The sequence below is a fragment of the Protopterus annectens genome, chromosome 8.part0 (assembly GCF_019279795.1).
Source record: "Protopterus annectens isolate FY-2018-M chromosome 8.part0, PAN1.0, whole genome shotgun sequence".
NCBI lineage: Eukaryota > Metazoa > Chordata > Ceratodontiformes > Protopteridae > Protopterus > Protopterus annectens.
Window position 1 is genome coordinate 499,134,812 of NC_056741.1, and position 22,839 is coordinate 499,157,650.

The 22,839-nt window shown below is 40.2% G+C and overlaps 1 protein-coding gene across 1 annotated transcript in view; it reads left to right on the forward strand.

Annotated features, from left to right (window-relative positions):
* The window catches only part of LOC122808265 (melatonin receptor type 1C-like), a 106,377-nt gene that overhangs the window by 9,797 nt on the left and 73,741 nt on the right, over nucleotides 1–22,839 (forward strand). Inside the window, exon 2 of the mRNA XM_044079228.1 lies at nucleotides 14,884–14,974. Within this exon, the coding sequence (XP_043935163.1) occupies nucleotides 14,884–14,974 (91 nt within the window). The remainder of the gene's footprint in view (nucleotides 1–14,883; nucleotides 14,975–22,839) is intronic.

A 22,839-nucleotide genomic window follows, 5' to 3' on the forward strand; every position in this document is an offset into this window, starting at 1 on the left:
ACTCTGATCACAGCTTGACAACATGGGAGTGTAAATAGGACATACTTGGCATATTACTCTCCTAACAGTTTTGGGGATCGCTACAGTGACAGGTGTGTTTTCATAGATGTTTGCCAATCACTTGTAGTCCCTGTTTGCTGGCTAAACATCTGGGATTATTCCACAGACATACCAGGGGGACAGGGGGACAGGAAGCAGATATGGGCACATATACTGGACATTCTGTCCTCATCTGTACAGTTGTGGGGTATGAATCTGTTGCAGCCTATTTACACTCCCAGGATTCAGACCATGGCTTTGTCTGCTACAACATAAACACTGTCCATCACAGTTGTGTCTGCTATATAGATATTGATGTGTATCTCCTATCTGCTTTCTGTCTTATTAAGCCCCTGTGCTTTTGCATTCTGACCCTGTATTACAACACTATTATACAGATTTCCTAGACAGTTTTATGTTTAAGGACAGTGTGGGTGACTGTGATGTGTAATACCTCATTATTCAGAGCAACTGCATATCATTCTTGTATTTCTGGGCACAGTGTCGGTATCTGACAGACCTGTGGGAGGAATGTTTATTAGCACTACCTGAATGTTCCCACACACAGTACCAGATTCTACATTACTATTATGCACATACATCTCACTCTGTTACCGTACACACTCTGACAACAGCTTGACAAGTTGGGGTGTAAATGAGAAATACGTGGCTTCTTAGTCACATAAGGTATTGGGGAGTTGCTAGTGTGCCAGATTTGTCGTCATAGATGTGTCAATCAGTTGTATTTCTTTTTTGCTGCCTATATGTCTGGGATCATCCCACTGATTTCCCAGGGGGATAGGTTAATAGGTAATATATATGGGCCACTTTAATAGACATTCTGGACATATCTGTACAGCTGTGTGGAATGATTCTGTATGAAGACTATTACCACTGGTCGGATTCGAACCGTGGCTGTGTGTGCTAAAAAAAAAAAAACAACAGTTCGCAGCCCAGTTGCATGTGCCATTCATGTTTTGTTGTTTGCATTTTTCTTGTTTACTGTCTATGTGTCTCTCAGTTGTAGTAAATGGCCTCTAGGGATTACACCTGTCATACAAAGGCATTCCTTCACATTCAATTTATGGTGCACAGTGAGGGTAACAGTGCATAATACTACAATACTATTACATGATTGCATTTCTACATTACCATATGATACCAGGATATACACATGCAGTCCAGCAATTAGATCTGTTTTGTCAGGCTATTACAATTTTATTGACTTACAAACAATATGAGACACTTACTGCCATATTCTGTAGTGTATGTAGTACTTGCCTTGAACAATACAGGTTTTATACCAGCAATTAATTTACTACAACTTTTATTTTTATTTCCTATGACAGAAAATTCATGAGTATTACTGACCTGCCTCTCGTCGCAACCTCGCCAGGTGACTGATGTGGGCCTCTTGTTTCGTGACCCACTCCATTGCCGCTGTGGGTGACATAAGAGGAATATTTAGCCATACCTATCCATGATATACCTGAGATGACAATTATTACACACATACTGGGGTGATACTTACACACTTCTGGAACATCCCCTGATGCTCTAGCCTCTTGGATTCACTCCTCCAAGAGGTCCCCCTTACACCGCTTCAGTTCGGCATAGTGGTGCCTGACCTGCTCACCAGTTTGGGGTATGCCAGTGGCACTGGTGAGGTTGCGGGTGAGATGGTCCCAGGCCTCCACCTTATATTGGGAGCCCTGGTACTGGCCCTGCAGCAGTCTCTGAGCATGGTCTTTAACTAGGAGTCCTGCCATGACCTTGGACTCCTGGATGCACCAGCGCTGCACCCAGAAGTGCACACTTTCTCCCCTTACTGCCATAGTGCCTGCAAGGGGAAGCTACAACCGGGTATGAGATGTATTCTTGGGTTTAAGTAGGGCGAATTTCCCCACACTTTTTCATGACTGACCGGTTTTGAAAAGGCTAAACTATGGGCATACCTGCTTACCTAGGGTCGGCATTATTTAAAGGAGAATACCACTAGGGCACATTTAGTTAGCTGGTCTACAATTGCTTACACATCCTAAGCTGGCCTGTGCAATGCTTAGCGATGCTTACATTAGACTTTGCATTATATTTCCTTTTGGGCATTGATTTCTTATTCATTGCATCTTATATATCTGCAAGTTATCTACGATTAATGTGTACGTAGATTCTATGGGGTCCTTATGTTTTATTGGGCACTTCAACACTCTATTACAATTACACCTCACTTTTGGGCTTACTGCTGTACTCCAGGTCACATATTTATGTTATGTCATGGATTATGGAACATATAACTGTATACTGATTCCTTTCACAGGTTCAGTTTGGTTTTACTATGGTGAGGACTTGTTTGCTAATACCGCACTCTTCTGTACTTATGTGATGGCTCGGTGGCTAACTGCTATGACTATGGTGTATGAGGTTCTGGGTTCAAGACCTGTTGTTTATTTTGTTGATGGCCAGAACAAGGGCCGTTGGATACAGTGTGATTAAGGCACTTTTGATCAGTTGTAAGTGGGTTTGTGCGAGGGTAAGCACTGCTAACCTGCCATTACATCTGCTCACAGAGAGTTAGCTTAAGAGTTGCTAAGCCAGTGTAGGCATTGCTTACCACCATGCAAATGGGCTTACTCCCGCTAACTAGTGCTTAAATATGCTTACTATTGCTTATTTATGCTTAAACCTGCTTACTAGTGCCTTATTCATTATGAAACTAACACCTCACGTGTGCATTTACTACAGTACTCCAGTTCATAAAAATATGTTATTTGGTGGGTTATGCAACATAAATATTACTCATAACGTGCTTTGCCATGGAAAATGAAATCTGCTGCAGTGGGACTCGAACCGGGAATGCTTGCTCATAAAGTGAATGTTCTGCCCACTACACTATTGCTACACTGCTTTGTTTGTATATATCTTCCTTGTTATCCTCTTCAGCCATTTAAGCTACATTAACTGTAGCTAAGCAATGGGCACACCCGCGCACTTGCGGTTAACTTTAATCGGATTAAAATAAAAAATAAAAGTGTTTCTTCATTTTATTTATATGTACTGTTGCTGTTGTACACATGGAGGACTGTTGGTGGGGATATGCGGACACCTATGAGCGGTCTCGCTCATTTCTTACTTCTTTCTGCTGTTCTGCATTGCGGGGGCATGTATATTCTGAGGTCTCTGCTCTCAGAAACGTCCCCTGCACACTTACATGCTCTCTGTAAGATTAGGAGCTCAGGCAGCGCACCTAATTATTATGCATGGTGTGCTGCCGTCCTGCTCCTAAATGGTCCCTTCCATGCAGGACTAAGCTAGTCCTGCACAGAAGATTAGGAAGTCCAGGGGTAAGACTGATCATGTAGAACTGCCTGTATCCACAATGTTAAATGTATTGATTCCACTGCCATCCATTTTGAAGAGCTCTTCAATGGAAAGTTAAACAGCAAATTCTACTTCTACTGATGATCTGTTTGTCTGTTAGAGAGAAGAGTAATAATGGGGCTGACAGTGTAATGAAGAAGCTTTACACATGCAGTATGTGAATCTGGTCTTACAAATTCAAATAATAAAGAGACAATGAATGGGGCTGATCTATATGGGTAGGACAGCCCTCACTGTGAAGTGCTGGGGACAATCATGCCACAGTGTAGCATGACAGATATTTCCATTGTCCACCCTATATACTTTCCAGTCAGTAAGAAACCTCTAGGTAAGTGCAGACCTACACAAGTTTTATAGTACATTGCACTCCAGCAGTAATTGTTCACATGTATAAGTTTATGTAGTGGAGCAATTCAACAGAGAGAATTTCAGACTATGCCTGTGATGGGGATATGACTATAAGGTTGTTTTTTGCCAGTGGTGATGAATAATTGCATGCAGTGTCAGGGACTGAAATGCAAAGTCATAGTTTAAGAAGGATGTTTAACTGACTGATGACTTATTGGTTTAACCGAAAAGTGAGAGAGGTACTGTTGACTGAAATTGAGGTGAGTGCTAAAACGTTATCATTTATAATTGCTTGCAGTATTCAAGGTTTAACAAATGGGGTGATTGGAGGACAGAAATAGTTTATATATTTTTTTCTTTGCTAAGGATTAAAGTAAAAAGTGAGCGTTTTTTTGGATTAAGATGCTGAGTGCTGGGGACATGACTGTAAAACAGCAGTGGGGTATTGCATTAAAAGTTTGGGTAATAACTACATGACTGCTGGGTTGGAGGGATTAATTGCTTACTTGCAAATGACCCCTAGCACCTGGCCGACAACCTTATGAACTCATTCATTTCTTTGTGCCAGTGATAACCCATTGATTCCCTTCTCTAGTGGTCCCATCTTCAAGGAATGAAAGCAATGCAGGTTTTCAAGAATAGGTCATTGTCAAGTGCAAATTTAGAGGTGCAGGTAATCTGTAATGTAACAGCCATTGAAGATATTCTTATCCTAGCATCTCCAATGGAGGTGCACATCCTGAGATGTATTTATTTATTTTATTTTATTTACCTATTTAAGATTTGTTAACTGAGTTGGTAAACTGGACCAAGGATTATTTCTAGCCATGACCTGAGCTTTGATGCCAAAGGCAAAAATCAAACATAAGATGTTCTCAAGTCAGCTAAAAGGAGTGTTTTGTACTGGACTACATTGTATATCATTTATGAATAAAGAAGGTATATCAGCACATGTAACTGCAATTATTAATATGTAAATTATTAAACATATTAAACTAATAAAATGTAATACTATGTGTAGAGCTAACATAATACATTTCAGTAAATCAATTAAACTCAAAAATAACATAATACATAAGGGGATTTAGTCTCCTGAGATGAAATAAAGTATATTCCACACTGGGCAGTATGACAGGCATATGCTGTATAGCTTTTGGCCAGTGTCTCTAAAGCAGTTAGATTTATTATCTTTTACTTGAGACTATACAGACTTGAATGTCTGGAGCTAGTTGATTATCTTAATCTGATCTGGGATGCTATTCCAGCTAGCAGGTACAATTTCAAATAATGTTTTTTCAGGGCTAGAAAGTTGCCTTTGTTTATTTATTTTATTTATTTATTGGCATTTGTTTGCATACAAAGTCTGACTGGATAATTTTATCCATTTTCGGTTGAGGCCTGGGGAGAAAAAAAGGTCCACAAATAAAAGAACAGGAAATACACATAGGTGAAAACTGACACCATATTCCAATATACTGTAAATACCTAGATTAACACAAGTATTAATACTGTACACATGTAGAATAATATACATATACCATCATTAAAACTAAACAAATACAGTATCATGTAGCCTGAAACAGGGTGACATGTTACAAGTGTGAGAGTTTATTACTCACTCATAAAGCAAACATCAAAGCTGAACATTCAAATAGTGGATAAGGAGGAGGAGAGGAAGGTAGGGTAGAGTAAGAAAAAATATTTGTTATAGGTAATAACTGGAATACTTATGAGAAACAGGAGAAATAATGAGTAAAAGGAAGATTAAGAGTAAGGTAAATAAAAACAAGGAAAAGGAGAGCTAGGGGGTGTATATAGGTATTAGAGGAGTAGGAGCTGAAATTTGTAACCAGGAGGGCAGCATGTGCAAAGCCAGGAATCAGAAAGGAATTATTTTAGTTGCATCTTAAATTGAACGTATTATGTTTTGCCCTGATTGTTGCAGAAATTGTATTCCAGACTTTTGCAACACAGTGTGAGTATAGACTTTGACAGCAGTTAATATAAGGCTTATAGATGTTAAGTAGATCTTTGTAAGAAGATTGAACATGAATATTTGGGGGGTAATGGTCAAGAACTGTACTTATAAGTGGCCAAGAAATGGGATTAAACATAATTTTATGTGTTGAGAGAAGTTGGGTATAATTTCGTTGGTTGGATAATTCTTGCCAATTTAAAGTTTGTATTGCAGAACAGTGATGTGTTCTGCGACTTGTATTAGCTGTAAATCTATCTACCATGTTGTAACACTGTTTTAGTTTGGATTTTTGGGTGAAGGTTAGTGAAGATGGAAGAACCATATAATAGAGAGGGGAGTAGGTATGTAATTGCAAGAGTGGCTGTAGTGGATGTAGTAAGGAATTTTTTCAGCTGTATATAGCATTCCTATTTTGTTTGTGAGTTATTTTATATTACTCTGCATGTAAAGGTCATATTTGAGGTTGTTGTTTGCTGTAACTCTGAGCAGTTTTGTATGGAGCATATTTCAATTGGTGTATTGCTTAAGGATGTGATTTTATAGTTATGTTTTTCATATGTAAGTAATTTGGGGAAAAATAAACAGTCTGGTTTCTTGGGATTAAGGAGTTGGTAGTTACAAAGTCAGTTTTCAATATAGTTAAAAGCATGTTGCATAATCTTTCTTAAATTTTCTAGATTGTCTGAGAAGTGAATATGGGTGGAATCATCTGCATACTGTACAAGGGACACTTATTGTATAGAGGTATGAAGATTGTTTATCGTCTTCTTCTGGCTTTTCCCAGTTAGGGGTCACCATAGCAGATCACCTGTCTGCTCATGATTGGCAGTGGAGTTTTACAGTGTCGAGTTGCCAGCCCAGCACCAAACCTTCCACAGAAGGCACACACACACCTAGGGCCAATTTGGAGTGTCCAATCCACCTACAGCATGTCTTTGGGAGGAAACCGGAGCACCCGGAGGAAACCCACACGACCACAGGGAGGACATGCAGACTCTGCACAGAAGGCACCCCAGCTGAGAATTGAACTGGAGAACCTCTTGCTGTGAGGTGACAGTGCTAACCACTGCACCATCATGGCCGCCCAGAGGTATGAAGATTGTTTATAAATACACTAAAGAAAAGAGGATGAAGAACAGAGCCTTATGGAGCATCTGTAATAATGGGTAGATAAGGGAAAAATATAGAATTTAATTTGACTATCTGGTAGCTTTCTGACAAGTAATTATTAAACCACTGAAGTGCAGGTTATGAGATACCCATAGCAGATGATTTTACCAGTCTTACTGGTTAAACAGATAAGCAACTTTGATTCCTGTTTCTACGTTTGATAAGGATAATGGGACAGTATCTATCATGAAGAACTCTGATTGTGACTGCTGAGTAAAGTGGTGCTTAAGCAAACTCAGGGACCCAGCTGTTTGTGTTTATTGCAATATAGTGATGTTCTCTTCCTCTAATTAAATTTATAAATCTGAGAATTTTATTTAAAGTGGATTGAAGTAAAGGTGTATTTGAGCAAAGCAGATGGCAATGATTGCGAGGCCATATTCAGGCCAGGGTACTAGGACAATTTTTGTTAATGGTACTTTTAGCTTTTGTTGCAAGTCTGAAATTTTGTAAGATGGTTTTTAGTTGATTTCTTTTTTTTTTTTTTTTTTTTTTTTTTTTGCTGTTTTGTAACAGGAAGATATTTTTTGATAATAATACAGAGGGCTTTGTGGGTATACCAAATAATATGACAGTTAATTTTGATACCATTGGCTGTGAGTTTTTTGGCATGAAGCCAGTTCCATATAGCTATGAAGTTATCATGGAGAAGAGCACATGGGAAAGAGTTGTTCTTTCTAACTTTCATAAGATGATGTTATCAACATTCAGGATGTAGGTGGTCTGAGGTAGACCAAAGATGGGGTCATTTAAAAAGGGAGAGAAAATAAGAGGTCCATGAGCAGAAGCATGAAAGACCCCCTTATGTTTGTTTACTGCTGTGGCACATTTGTCATGGCTGAGTAATCTGAAGGTATGGTCAGAAACAAAGCTCTTGAACCCTTGTATAATATTGTTAGGGGATGATGACAGTAATTTAGTGGTGGGAGTTTTGTCCCATTAACATCATTATAAGTATGGTGCCTGAATCATTATACTCCTCAGAGGGTCAGCTTTGGCCTTTGACATAGTATCTCATGAGCTACTACTCTCTACTCTCCCCATCTTCTCCTTCTCACAATCAGCCCATGACTGGTTCCACAGCTATCTAGATGGACTCCAGCAATCAGTAATCTGAGACGATAACCTATCACCTCACCTCCCAGTTACTCTCGGAGTTCCCTAAGGGTCTATCCTTGGCCCTCTGCTATTCTGAATTTTCACTAACAACCTACATACTGCCACCACACAAGCATCCCTTATACAGTACGCAGATGACTCTACTCTCATGTGCTCTTCCCCCACTCTACCAGAACTACAACAAATCACACAGGAATCATTCTCTTCTGTAGAAAGCTGGCTATCCAATGCTCAGCTCCTACTCAACCCAAGTAAGACAAAACTTCTCCTGTTCCAACCTTCCAAAGCCACCCAAAACACCCCTCACTTCAACATTCTCGCCAAAGACAATGCCATCATCTCTCCATCAGAACACACAAAATTACTCGGTATGGAAATAGACAACAAAGTTAGATATGACACCCACATCTCTCACAATAAAAAAAGTCCGCAAGAAACTTGGTGTATTGTATCGAAGCCACCAATTCCTAAGCAAGGCAGCTAGAATCTCCATAGCAAATACTAGCTAATCTCTACCCTGCTCTATGCATCCCCCATACTTATCCAATCTTAGACAGACAGACCTACACAAGCTGGATGCTTGTTTCAACAAAATTGCTAAATTTGCCACTGGAACCTCCTACCACAGCAATCATTGTATCTCCCTTAAAGAACTAAACTGGCTAGAACTCCCACAACTCCTTCACTTTAATCAACTCAACCTCGCTCATAAACTTATTAACCACCCCCATAACATCCCTTCCCTTCAAACCCTTCTCTAACCCTATCTCTCTACTAGGCCCCTAAGATCAAGCAACAAAAATCAACTCACTGTTATCAAACCCAAAAACTTAGCAGAAAAAGCCATATTTTCATGTACCATATCTATACTTTGGAACAATCTTCCACCCTCTATAACTACTCTACCTTCCAGCATCCTTTTCAAGAATGCGCTCAAATTCCACTTAAATTTGCACTGGCTTTGTTCTTGTTCTAATCCAGACTAACATCCCCACCCTTACCCCCCCAACTAGACTCTTAACCCAACTATACTACCGCCACTACTAACCACAGTCAGAATTAGATAGTTGTCTTTACATACTTTAAAATCCTGTCTGACAACTTTGTTAATAATATTATAAACGACAAGAAAATATCTTAACTTGCAACATTTACTGTATATACTGTTGATAATCAATATCTTGTTATTATATTAAAGCCAACAACCTGTAATGTTGTTTAATATTGCTGCAACTTTAATTCTGTATTTATCATGTACATGATGTGGAGCTTTTCTCCCTGGGCATCCGCTGAAAATGGACCTGCGTCCACTTGGAATTTTCCATTAAACAAATGAAAATAAATAAATAAATAAAAGGTTTAAAGTTGGGAGTCATAATACCCCAGGAGGAAAGGCTTAAAGAGTCTGTGAACTTCACCTGTAAAAGGAACATCTGAGGCTTACAAATACAATCAAACATGGAAGAAGTGTCACTGCCTTTTGTCTGGTAGAAATGGGACCCACACAGCTCAGTTGAGCTAAGACCAAAGAAATTGCATGGAGCAATTGTGTAGGCTCACTACTTGCAAGATAGTAGGGGGTTATGTAGTTTTCTGAAGATGCACTTGCTCGAAGCACTCCTCAAAATGGAGAACATCTACATTTGTGCTGTAACGGAGACCTGGTTTAAAGCAGCAGAAAGCACAACTGCGCTACCAGGCTATAACTCATTCCACACCTTTCGGCCCCAGAACATGGACCAAAGCTCCAAAGGCAGTGTTGTCTCCATATTCCTAAAGGATATGCACACTTCCAGACTAGTAGCCCAGCATAATGCATCTGAGATACTTCAGGTACAACTAACATTGGGTAAGATGGCGATTCAGGTCGTAGCCTGCTATAGGTCCCCAACCATGTCCCAAGGCTTTCACTCCACATTCCTAAGCACCCTGGAAACTATTAGGGTCCAACCCAACACTCTCATACTAGGTGACTTCAACTACCCATGCATCAACTGGGAGAACTACTCATGCACCAATACACTGGCTCAACGCTTCCTGGAATTCATCAGTTCCAATGCTCTGTACCAGCTCATTCTTAACTCCACTAGAGGAAGCAACATCCTTGACCTGGTTATTACTAACATGGGCAACCATTGCTCTACACCAATAGTCAATTCCTCCCTGGTTTGATCCGACCACAAACTAATCACCATGAAAATCCACATCTCACCCACACCCCCCAACCAAGGTAACCACCATGAAAAACTTCTCCAAAGCTGACTTCAGACTCCTAGAAACAGAGGTGGCTAACTTCACTGCACCCATATCAATGGAAAATAGATGCATGACTGCTGAATCATACACCAATGTACTGTACGAACACATACATAAATGCATGGAACTAGCCATACCCAACAGAATCAAGACACTCTCCTCCAAAAAAAGGAAGCCAATCTGGTGGTTCCATGCCATTAATAAACTCTACAACAGAAGGAAGAAACTGTTGCAGAAAAAGGTGAAGTCCCAATACTGGAAAAACTCCCTTATTAGCCTCAACAAAAAGTTGAGATCAAAACCTCTAAAGCCAGCTATGAAGGCAGAATTGCGGCAGACATTAAAAACAACCACAAAGCCCTCTATATTTATATCAAGAATCTCCATGGCAATAGCCAGGTTTTCTCTGAGTTACTGCACAATGGTAAATCCTGTACTGAGTCAACGGATAATGCCAACATACTGGCCGATGGATTCAGTGCTGACTTTACCCCTTTCTCCCCCAAAGGACCAATCACAATACCAGAGGAATGCCAGATACCCAGCATTGCTGCAGCACAGGTTAAAGCTGCATTGTCCAAGACCAAGAATACAGCTTCCATGGGACCCAACAATTTCCCTGGATGTGTTCTACATGAACTATAAAGTGAACTGGCACCACGTCTGTGTGCTCTGTTTAATCACAGCCTAACCTCAGGCTTTGTCCCTACTACATGGTGCACTGCCACAGTCATCTCTCTCCATGAAGGGGGAGCAACTACAGACCCTGGGAATTATCACCCCATTAGCCTGCCAACTCTGATATGTAAGGCTATGGAGTGCATCATCATGGACCTAATGAACAAGGATATAGGGAATCTCCAGCCTCTAGACACCCCTGCAATTTGGTTTTGTAAAAGGTAGATCGTGCCTGCTCAACCTGGTTGACTTCTTTGAGTCAGTGACCAGAGCTGTGGATGAGGGCAAGGCAGTTCATGCAGCCTACCTTGATCTGGCCAAGGCCTTTGATACCATAACCCACTCATGAATTATTGATAAACTCAACAAACTAGGCATTAACCCCTATATCACTAGGTGGATTGCAAACTGGCTCACAGATTGAACCCACAGTGTGAAAGTTGCAAACTCCATGACAGGCTGTCGACCACTCATGAGTGGAGTTCCACAGGGATCATTTCTGGGCCCTCTCCTGTTTGGCATATACTTCTGAGAAGTCCATGCCAACATGGAGCGTCTCTGGCTGACCAAGTTCACAGATGACTTCAAGCTGGGAGCCATTATTAACTCTCCAAGTGATGCAGACATCCTACAGAAAGGCCTCACTGAGACCAATGACTGGTGTCGAAACCATGGCCTTAAGCTTAATGCCAAAAATGCATTTTCATCCCCTTTGTGAAAAACTCAGTTTCCACTAATTACCACATCAATGGGAGCCCACTGAACACTGAAGGCATTATAAGAGATCTGGGGACACAGGTTGACAGCAACCTCTCCTTCTACCACCACATCGCCACTGTGGTCAGAAAGTCCTTCTATGTGGCACATCTCATTACCATCATCAAGTATATTGCCCCATTTGGCATGTACCTCACTAGACACATGCAACAGCTGGAAAGGCCACAAAAGTACCTCACAAAGAGGATACAAGGCCTTAAACACATGTCCTATATGGACAGACTCAAGAAACTTCAGCTATTCTCTGTCTTATATCGTCTACTAAGAGGCGATTTACTTACAAAGCCTTGTCTGACCCAGCTCTCTTAGAAATGCTACATCTAAAGAAATCCCAATCCCCCCACACCACACGCTGCAGAGACCTCAACCTCATTACCACAATCAACAGAACATGCTGGAGGGACAGGTTCATAACTCAGAAACAGCCCATGCTCTGGAATAGACTTCTCATACATGGCAAGCAGAGCACCTCACTGGCACTCTTCAAGAGAAATCTTGATGAGTGGATGGCAAATATAAAATTCACCCCAGGGATCACTCCAGTGGCTCTGCTTGATAGAGGCACTGGGAACTAATGTTGGGTGGCATGATGCCAGGGCTCTTCTGTGGGCTAGGATTGTAAAGACTCCAGAGCCATTAGCCTAGTACACACCTATTAACCTATGCAGTTATCACATCAGCTTCACCTGCAGAAAGTCATAAGTTCAGTCCCCAGATGAACCATTCACTCATTAGTTAACAGAGAGTATTCAAGCTATGAGATGTTAATGAGTTCCTGTAGTACAGGGTTTGATTCCCTCAGGCTCTTTCTGCCTACTATGCAACTCTGAGCAGGTCACTTAATCAGACATTGCTCTGGGATTATTGGAAAGCTGGGCTAGGTTCTTTAATGGTATCCTGGGCCACAAGCCAATTAGCTCTCTATGAATTTATAAAGCAAAGGCTGATGTTCAAGTGTTATGCCAACCAAGTGGCAGGATGGACCAGGACATATTGCTATGGGTATGTGACAGTTTGAGAAGCTCCATCATAACTTAGTTGCTGATACTTCTACTTACATCATTGGCTTTGTAACTAGTCTTCTTCAGCAAATGATTATCTCTCTCCACTCTACAACTGACACTCATGACAGGCCTCAGGCAGGTGTAGGGATACTCACAAGACCAGGATACCATTCAGTTTGAGTTTGTCAAGTTAATAAGAGTCACCTCAGTGCAACAGTAAGATACAGTGAAATGCAGAAAGAAAAAGTCTGTCTATTGTTTGTGCACATGCACCTAACAGCTATATGTTGTATTAATTATATTTAGGGATGAAGGATTTGGTGCTTAATAGAGTGCCAACTATGAAGTCTGTACTTTTATTATGTTACCTCAATGTGTATGTGGAGGGGGTGATGATGGAGACACATAGAGAAGACTGACTCAGAAGAATGACTTGCCATATCTGAACCCAAATGATGAATTGTTGTTGAGCATCTGTGCTACTCATGTACTATTCATAAAAAATTCATGTTCATACATAGGAATGATCTTAAGTATACTTGGTACAGAAGCACATTGGCCTAAAGGTGAAAGATTGGCTTTGTAGTCATGCCATTAGGCTTATAACCACATGCCCTGCATATGTCTGTAAAAAGAGGCATTGAGCTGCCAAATAATCATCACTTGGTAGTCGTTTGGGACAGGTAGCTCAGACAGTGGCTGGCGACAGTCACAGGAATCTTAGACATGTAGTGAGGATGTCCTGGGAGCACACAGCCTTTGATTCTGTGTACAATGAGTTCACTTTTCATCTCAGGAAGAGCTTTTCCTTCACATTTGGGAAGAATGGGGGTACAGAAGCTCAATGGATTCAGCCCATGTCTTCAACAGCTGAGACAGTTGCAAGGAGCTGCACACAGAAAATGGTTAAAGTTTGCCATAGTCATGTCTGTAAGAAGGTCACAAGAAAGTGGGACTAATCCAGTCAACAAAAGATAAATAAATAATTAAAATAAACAATAACCTCATCACTGTTGGAGGACACTGTTAATAAAATAAGTAGTCTAGCTAAAGAATGAAATCTTTTGTGCAATGTTACCCGATAAGTCTCTGAATCTGATTTATAGGTAGTGATAGGCCAAGAAGACACAGCTGTGGTAGTGTGAGAGGAATCTGTTGAGGTAGTAAAAGGGTTAAAAACCAAAATGTAATGCACCAGTGCCACAACCACATGAGCCAACTCTCAAGAATTCCACAAGGTAGTGAAATAAATAAAGAACTTTTTTACAAATGCTTTTGCCAAAAAATCTGCCTTCACCCTAATTTCTTGTGGAATTCTTGAGAGTTGGGTTGTGTGGCCTGTGGCACTGGTGCATTTCATTTTTGGTTCTCAGTTTCTTGGCACTGGCAGTCCCCTTTGTGTTTGTGTGCAGTAAGTAAATACTTTTGTGTGGTCTTAAAAGAGCTCTGGCAAGCCAGTTAGTCACTCAGGGTGTCAGGATATTGCTCAGGCTGCTCTCAAGAAGGATAGAGAGGAAATGACTTTAACTGAGGACATTGCAGAGAGGGGGAAGAATACATTGCGAAACTCCTAAATATAGTGGAATTGCATCCATTTCAGCAGATGAGGTCACTGTGATAATTAAACAATTCTGCTATAGCAAGGCTCTGGAAGTGGATGGGATCATTGCAGAAATGCTAAAGGCTTTAAACATTGTTTGATGAATGCCAACATTTAAAAAGGAAATATCACCTAATCATTAAGCCTCTAATTCAGGGTGAGCATGTTGTTTCTGTTTTGACCATGGAACACTGGATGAACATGTTACCCTTATGCAGATATTAGAAATGTTATGTGATTTCACCAGTACTGTTTATGTATATTTTGTGGATTTGGATAAAGCATATTTATTTATTTGCATTTGTTAATCAGATAGTGTCCGACTGGGCCAGTAGCCCATTTTCAGCGGAGACCCGGGGAGAAAAGCTCCAGAAAATTAACAGTTTAGAAAACAAGTATTCAAGAATGCAGTAGTTAATAAATCACAAATACAACAGTACAACTATCAAAGATAATAAAGAAAAAACTAATAGTTCTGGGAACATAATATCACATATTACAGCTGCACTAATAACTATATCTTATTGTATAATCAGAACTCTGTTAGCAAAAAGGTCAAATCAGCTGTAGTTGTTCAAGGTGCAAGAGAGTACAGAGTTGTGAACACATTAGGAAGGAATTACCCAGGTAAAATACAGGGGCAGAGACAGTTGCTGGTGAGATATTCTTTATGCTTTTTTTGAATGAGGGGATGTTAGCATTTTTTTGGATGTGCTGAGAGACACCATTCCCGACCTTGGCAATTTTATTGGAATAGAGGGAGTCACCATGTTAGTTGTGAGACTGGGTCATTTTTAGCAGTAATCTGTCAGAGCACGTAAGGGACTTACATTTTATGTCGGGCTGGACCAGGTTAGAGAGTGCAGGACAGTTATTAGGGTTGTGTTTGATTTTGTGGGCAAAGGTAAGTTGGTTTATGAGTTAACAGGTTGGGTAGTTCCAGCCAGCTGAGGTACTGAAGAGAGGAGCAATGATGAGTTTCGTGGCGGTGACTGGCTGCAAACCTAGCTATTTTGTTGTAGCAGGATTCTAGATTATTAAGGTCAGCCTTGCATAGGTTGATGAAAATATGTGAAGAATAGAGGAGGGCAGATAGTAAGTGGGCTTTAGCTGTGGCTAGTCTGGCTTGGTGTGTGAGGTAAGGTTTGGCCCTGTACAGAGTACCCACTTTGTCATGGACTTTTTTGATTGTTATGGAGATATGTGTATCACATTTTAGTCTGTTATCAATTGTAACTCCAAGGAGATTGGTCTGATTAGTTGGGTCAATTTGTGTTCCATTGGAGGAGTTTATATACAGGAGTAGAGGGCTGAGCTTAGATGATTTATTAGTGAAAATCATTAACTTAGTCTTATTTGGGTTTAGAATGAGTTGATGGTTGGAAAGGTATGTTTCTACGGTCTATATTATTTGAACGAAAGTTCAAAATCTCAAATGCTGTAAATAGCAAAAATGCATGATATTAAACCCTTTATTGTGGTGAGCTGTGGTCCCCACACCACCCGCTAATTATATATACCAAATCTGAGATCACACTGCAGTGAGGAAAGGGCAAATTTCCCGATCTTCACTGTTTTGTGATCTCACAAAACACATATCGATATCTGGCATTTTCGCTGTTTACAGCATTCAAGATTTTGAACTTTCATTCAAATAATATAGGCCCATGTTTCTGTGTCCTGGAAGGAGTTTTATATTTTGTGTTGAAGTTCTTGGGGAGAAGGGGATGAACAGATAAGGGAGGGGTCATCTGCATATTGGATTATAGTTGCAAGTTGGGTGGCGGAGTTGAGGCTATTGGTAAATATGATTGGGGTACACCAGTGTATACAGGAAGTAGGGAAGAGAGATTGTTTGCCCATTTAGTAACCTGCTGGTGGCTTGACAGGTAGCTGTGGAACCAGGATAGGGATGATTAGTTGAGACTGTATGTTGCAAGTTTGCTGAGTAGCAATTGGTGAGATCCTGTATCAAAGGCTTTTGACATATCCAGAAAAATTGCAGATACCAAATGTCCTTCATTTTTGAGGTGTTGAAAAATATTGGTGAAGGTTATTAGTGCAGTGTTAGTACTATGCTTAGGCCTGAAGCCGTGCTGTGAGGTCAATAGCAGGTTGATAGTGGTGAGGTTATTAAAGAGCTGTTGGTGGATACATTTTTCTAGGATTTTAGCTATGGGAGAGAGGATGGCAATCGGTTGATAATTTGATATTTCTCTAGACGGACCACCCTTGTGAAGGGGAATGATGTAAGAAATTTTCCAGAGGTGAGGGACATACTGTTCAGAGATATAGCAATTGATTAGGATTGATATGGGGTAGGCGATGGATGGAGCAGCTACTTTTAGGAATTCATTGGGTAGTTGGTCTGTGGCAAGACAGCAGTGTTTTAGTTTACTTAGGAGTTTTTATATGTACATAGTCTGAATACATTTGAGGGAGAAAGAGTTTGTGTTCTCAGCGGTGGGGGGGGCAGTAAGTGGAAGGTATTGTTTGTTATCTAGCAGGGTGGTGATAGAGTTGATAAAGTGAGAGTTGAACTGTGATGCTATGGGCTCAGATATATTACAAGTGGAGGGAACAAGGGTGGAGGTTGTACTAGGGTTAAGGAGGTAGTTGATCTTCTGCCATAACTTTTGCGGGTTGTGCAGGTATTTTTGTTGTTTGGTTTGAAAGTACTTTTTTTATTGCTGGAGATTTTTTTTCTTAGCTTGGTTTTTTAATTGCTGAAATATGGTGAAATCATTCTTTTTTTGTCATTATCATTTTTATTATGTATGTACATACATATAAATATATATATATATATATATATATATATATATATATATATATATATATATAAAATATGATTTACTTTTACAAAGCCAAATCACAGTGGTGCGATTGCTCATATGAGCGAACAGTAACCACAAAAGTGAAAACATCAACAGTTAGTAATGTTCGAAAATCAGCAAATCGAAAAGCAGATTTGCTGATTTTCAAACATTAATGTAAAAAAAAAAGTAATAAAGTTTAAAGAAGGGGGCAAGCCCCCCCTACACTCCCCATGTGGGGGGCTGCACCCTCCACACCCCCCTACTTTAATATTCTAACTCTGAGATCGCACTACAGTGGGGATAGGGACCATTTCCCGATGATCCCCACTATTGGGCAATCCGCCCCAAAATGCCAAATATATATATGTGTGTGTGTGTGTGTGTGTGTGTGTGTGTGTGTGTGTGTGTGTGTGTGTGTATGTACTCCAGAAGAAAGTCTTCTTGGTCTTGAAAATGCTGTAACAAAAGGGGGTCCTAGAGTCACTGATACGCACCATTTGTTCTCTATATTTGAGAAGTGAAATATCTGACTACATTCACTATGGAATACTTTCAAGGTGAATATAGGACTCTGTCAAGGGTGTGTTTTCTCTGTCAGCCTGTTTTTGATTTTCATGGACAATTTCTTAAAATGCAGCCATAACCCAGACAGTATCTCACTTTGGTTTATGATTGTTGCATCTTTGTTGTTTTCAGATGATTTTTCTTTTCTATTAGGCTGTCCTGGCTATGATTTCAAGCATGCACTGGACTGATTTGCTACAAAATGTGAAGTGGATAAGATGAACATCGACACTTTCATATCAGAAACTTTAGTTAACCTCTGGAAAAGAGTGAATTATCCCTTTGTGCAAGGAGGAGCAAATATTTCAGATGAAAGAGTTTAAGTATGTTGGGGTTTGCTCATGAGTGACACTAGAGGAGACTGAATAATGAAATGATCAGTATATCGGTGCAGTGACAAGAGTATTGTTGCATGATAGTGAACTGTGGTGGGAACTGAGAGCTGAGTAATAGCAAAAATCTCTCAGGCCACTGCTTAGTCTATGTTCCCAAGTTGCACAATAAAGCTTTCAGACAGTCTGGTTTTACACAATTTATTCTGAGTATTCACTCCACAATAACATACATAACACTCAAGCTAGGTAGGTTTTCATTTTAAAACTTCATCAGATGTGAGCTGATCTAAAAAAAATTCCCACAGACTGGTACCCCAGGATAGCCATCTTATGAGATTTTGGCTGTGGCATCATTCACCACCACGTCAAACGCCAAACTTGAGGGGAGGGTTTCATTTTTCCCACGGTTGTGTAACACTGGGCAACCTTCAAAGCGGTATACTTAAGTAAAGAGTTATAAGCAGGTGAATTTACCTATATGGGTGTGTTCATCTGGACATCTCACTTACAAAAACACTTTGCTTTTCATTTAATTGTACTTTTATAACATGGTACAGTGAGTCAGTTTAAAACAGATAGATTGTACCATAGTCACCTGCTATAGTGGTGAATATCTTGCCCTTATATAAATGAGCTGGCTGAAACTAAAAATTTGTCTAGTTGGGAGGTACAGTAGCACTGGATGAAGCAAAGTTATTAAATAGTAACTTAGTGAAGCTGGACTTTGGCTAACTATCTTCCTATAAATTTGTGCAAAAGACTGTGAAATCCCTCCTGCCCCCAACCCAATAAGTAAGTAATTAAGTAAATAAGTAAATAAATAAATAACCTCCTAAAATGTACCAATAGTCATAGCAACTCAAGAAAGATTATGCTTAGTTAAGGAGACACAAAAATCACATAATACTTTCCTTGCAGTGTGCACTCTCAAGTGTCCCACTATTGATCCTTTCAGGTATGACTGACTTGCCTGCAGATAACTGACAACTGCACACCCATGGCAGCACTGGTAACCAGACTGCAAAGAGATGGACAGTTTCTACAAATGATTTGTGTGTGTTAACAGTCTCACTTTAATTGAGTGGCGGGATGGAAATACAACTTTGCAACAAGAAAAAGTATCTATAACAGGCTGAGAGGTCAACACACTGAGACCAGGGAACATAACTAAAATAATGAACTGAGATATCTCTACTGCTTATTGTGTGCTAGACACTGGAAATGAAGAATGTGGGTGTTGAAACTTAACTGCGGTATCAGGGTCTAAACAACACTGAGTGATGTTCAATATTCAACAGTATCATTGTGGGGTTAAAACTCATCTCTTTCTGCTAGACAATGAAAAATAAGCACTGAGGGGTATCCAGAAAGTAACTGTTTGCAGAGAACATGATGCTTGTGGAGGAAAAGGCACAATTTCTATTTCTTTCATGAAAGGGACTGTTTTCTGAGGCAGGAAAGGCTGATGCAGTATATAGATGTAGAGGGGTAACTGTATGCCACTGTGTGTACTGCAGGTTAATCTGCTATAGAGGAAGTTACAGTTATTGCCTGTGCTGTGCAACTGTGGGCCTATTGACCTTGTTATATATCCTACTTTTCAGTGCTGACTAGGATATATAGTAGAATCTTCTGATATGCCTCCAGGAAAATACGTGAATTTAGCTTTACAGGTGTAAAAGTAAAATAAAGAAATAACTTTTTGAGTTCACCACTTTATTAAAAACATATCATTCTTGCCTAGTAAAGTTCTTGTGTTGTTAGGTGCAAGTGACAAAAATAACTGGTATGTCTTTGATTACTGGCTAACATAAAATTATGTAAAATGTCTATTAAACCATCCAGCTTACCACCTCATAGATTTTCTCCATTGTTTGTCTCTATATCACATCCACAAATTTGATAATCTGTATATTTATCTGTTTGTTTATACCCACTTCAAAAATTGTGGTGTTTCTTATAACGAACATGGTGTGGAACCTGAATTTGAACCATCAGCCATTTGTTTTACAACAGTAAAAGAAAAATAATAAAATGACTTTTCAGATGACCACTTTATTAAAAGCACATAATTATCTCCTGGTAAAGGTCTTGTATTTTTAGGTGCAAGTGGTGAAAATTACTGGCTATGTCTATGATTCTCAGCTAGCATAATTACACCAGACACCAAAAAATAAAGGAAGTCAAATTCTGAATCATTGGTGTGTGTGTGTGTGTGTGTGTGTGTGTGTGTGTGTGTGTGTGTGTGTGTGTGTGTGCACGCGCGTGTGTGCGCGTGTGTGTGTGTGTGTATGTGTGTGTGTCAGGATCAAAGCTCTACTCATAGCCGACTTTAGGTATAGGCCAACTAGGCAGTTGCCTAGGGAGCTGGTCTAGCAGGGGCACTTTTCCAGGATTTATTTATTTTATTTATTTATTTGACATTTATCAACCAGGTTAGTCCAACTGGGCTGCTGAGCCCTTTTTCAGCAGAGACCTCAGGAGAAAAGCTCCACTGATAATCTAATACAAAAACAAAACATCATACCATATTAACATACAAGTGAATATGCTCAGGAGAAACAGGAAACCACTTATAAATGAACATGTTAGAATACAAAAGTAATACTGTAAAAAGCTAGACTCTAACAATTACCATCAGAGAGAAATTCAAAGTTGGTAGAATACCATCTTCTTCTTCTTTCAGCTTTTCCCAGTTAGGGGTCGCCACAGCAGATCACCTGTCTGCTCATGATTGGCATTGGAGTTTTTACAGTGTCAAGTTGCCAGCTCAGCACCCAACCTTCCACTGAAGGCACACACATACACCTAGGGCCAATTTAGAGTGTTCAATCCACCTACAACATGTCTTTGGGATGTGGGAAGGAAAACGGAGCACCCAGAGGAAACCCACGTGACCACAGGGAGGACATGCAGACTTCACACAGAAGACACCCCAGCCAAGGATCAAACTGGAGAACTGCTACTGCTGCACCACCGTGGCTGCCCTGTTGGTAGGATATCATAAAGACCTTAAATGAGTAGTTGTCATAAGTGTGACAGCTGAGAGGGGGAGGGGAAGAGGAGAGCAGCAGTTTAGGTGGGAGTGGTACAAGGACAGGTCCAGGAATTAGTAAATAAGCACTTTAGAAGTTTTTTGATGTTAAGGAAGTTGCCATTTGTTCTTAGAGAAAGGGAAAGTTTGTTCCAGGCATAGGAGATGGAGTGGCTGTATAAAATTTTGCCAGTATTTTTACTGGGTTTGTAGATGTCTAAGACGTGTAGGTCTGTGCTGCATAGGTTATGCTTAGGAGAATAGGGAGTGATGAGGTCCATGAGGGCAGGAGAGTGGAAGGACTAATTTAACTTAGTGTGCGTGAGGTGGAGTTGTGGAAAAAGGCGTTGGTTGTGGAGCTCAACCAGTTGTAGGTTTTTTAAGCTATGCAGTGGTGAGAGAGATAGGGAGGATGGCAGTGAATCTGGCTATTTTGTTGTAGGTGGTTTCAAGTTTAGCTAATAGATTGGATTGAATATTGGTGAGAACAGAGGCTGCATATAGTAAGGATGGGAGAAGGAAAGTCTGTGCTAGAGAACATTTGGCATTAACAGTGAGATTTTTTTATGTCTTTATAAGAGAGCAAGTTTTTGGTGGGTCTTTTTGATGGCTTGCTGAATATGTATGTCAAACTTTAGTTGGTCATCTATGATTACACCCAGAAATTTAGTGAGTGGTTCAGCTATTATTAAGGGATGATACTGTGAAGGCATTTTTTTCTGTTTCTATAGCAATTTGGGAAGGAAAAGTCGAAGTTTTTTATTTTTTTAGGATTGAGAAGAAGTTGATTATTGGTCAATCATTTTTTAACTGAAAGGAAGGAATCTTGAGTAAGAGCAAGGAAGTGGGGAAGGTTATCAGAGCACAAGATAATAATGGGGTCATCTGTGTATTGTATTAGTGGAGCGTTTGGACAGGAAGTGTGTAGGTTATTTGTAAAGATATTAAAAAGGAGAGGTGCAAGGATTGACCATTGGGGGACACCTGTTTGAATTGGGAGGAAGGGGGATGAGGCAGAAAGCCATTTGATGGATTGAAATCTTTTGGATAGGTTACTGGAGAACCATAGTATAGAGAGGAGAGGTTAAGGTAAGAAAGTTTTGAGAGCAGTTGGGTATGAGAAACAGTGCTGAAGGCTTTCGGTAGGTCAAGGAAGAGGCATGACACTAGTTTGTTATTGTCCTGTGCTTTGGCGATATTCTATGTAAATGAAATAAGAGCTGTAGAGGTGCTGTGGTGAGGCTGCAAACCATGTTGGGTGGGAGTTAACAGGTTGTCTTTTATGATGTCTTTGAGAAGCTGGTTGTGAGTACATTTTTCTAGAATTTCGGATAAGGGGCAAAGTATGGTGATAGGTCTGTAATGGTTGGTTCAGCTGAATTGCCACCTTTGTGGAGGGTATGACATAGGATTTTTTTCCAGAGGTCAGGGACTGTGTTCTCTGGAATTAATGTGTTTTCTAATATGGAAACTGGATATGCAATGGAGTTAGCTGCAAGTTTAAGGAACAGAGAAGGTAAGTTGTCAGCAGAGGGGGAGCAGGTTTTCAGTTTGGTAGGGAGAGATTTGATGTATGTAGTAGAGGCAGGTTTAAGACAAAACTGGGTGGAACAGGAAGAGGGAAGGGGATCAGAAGGGGAGAGGGAAGTGTTGTCAGGTTTAGTTAACTTTTTTCTAGAGTCGATGAAGAAGGAATTAAGAAAGCAGGCAGTGTCTTTTACTGAGCTGTTAGGACAGGGG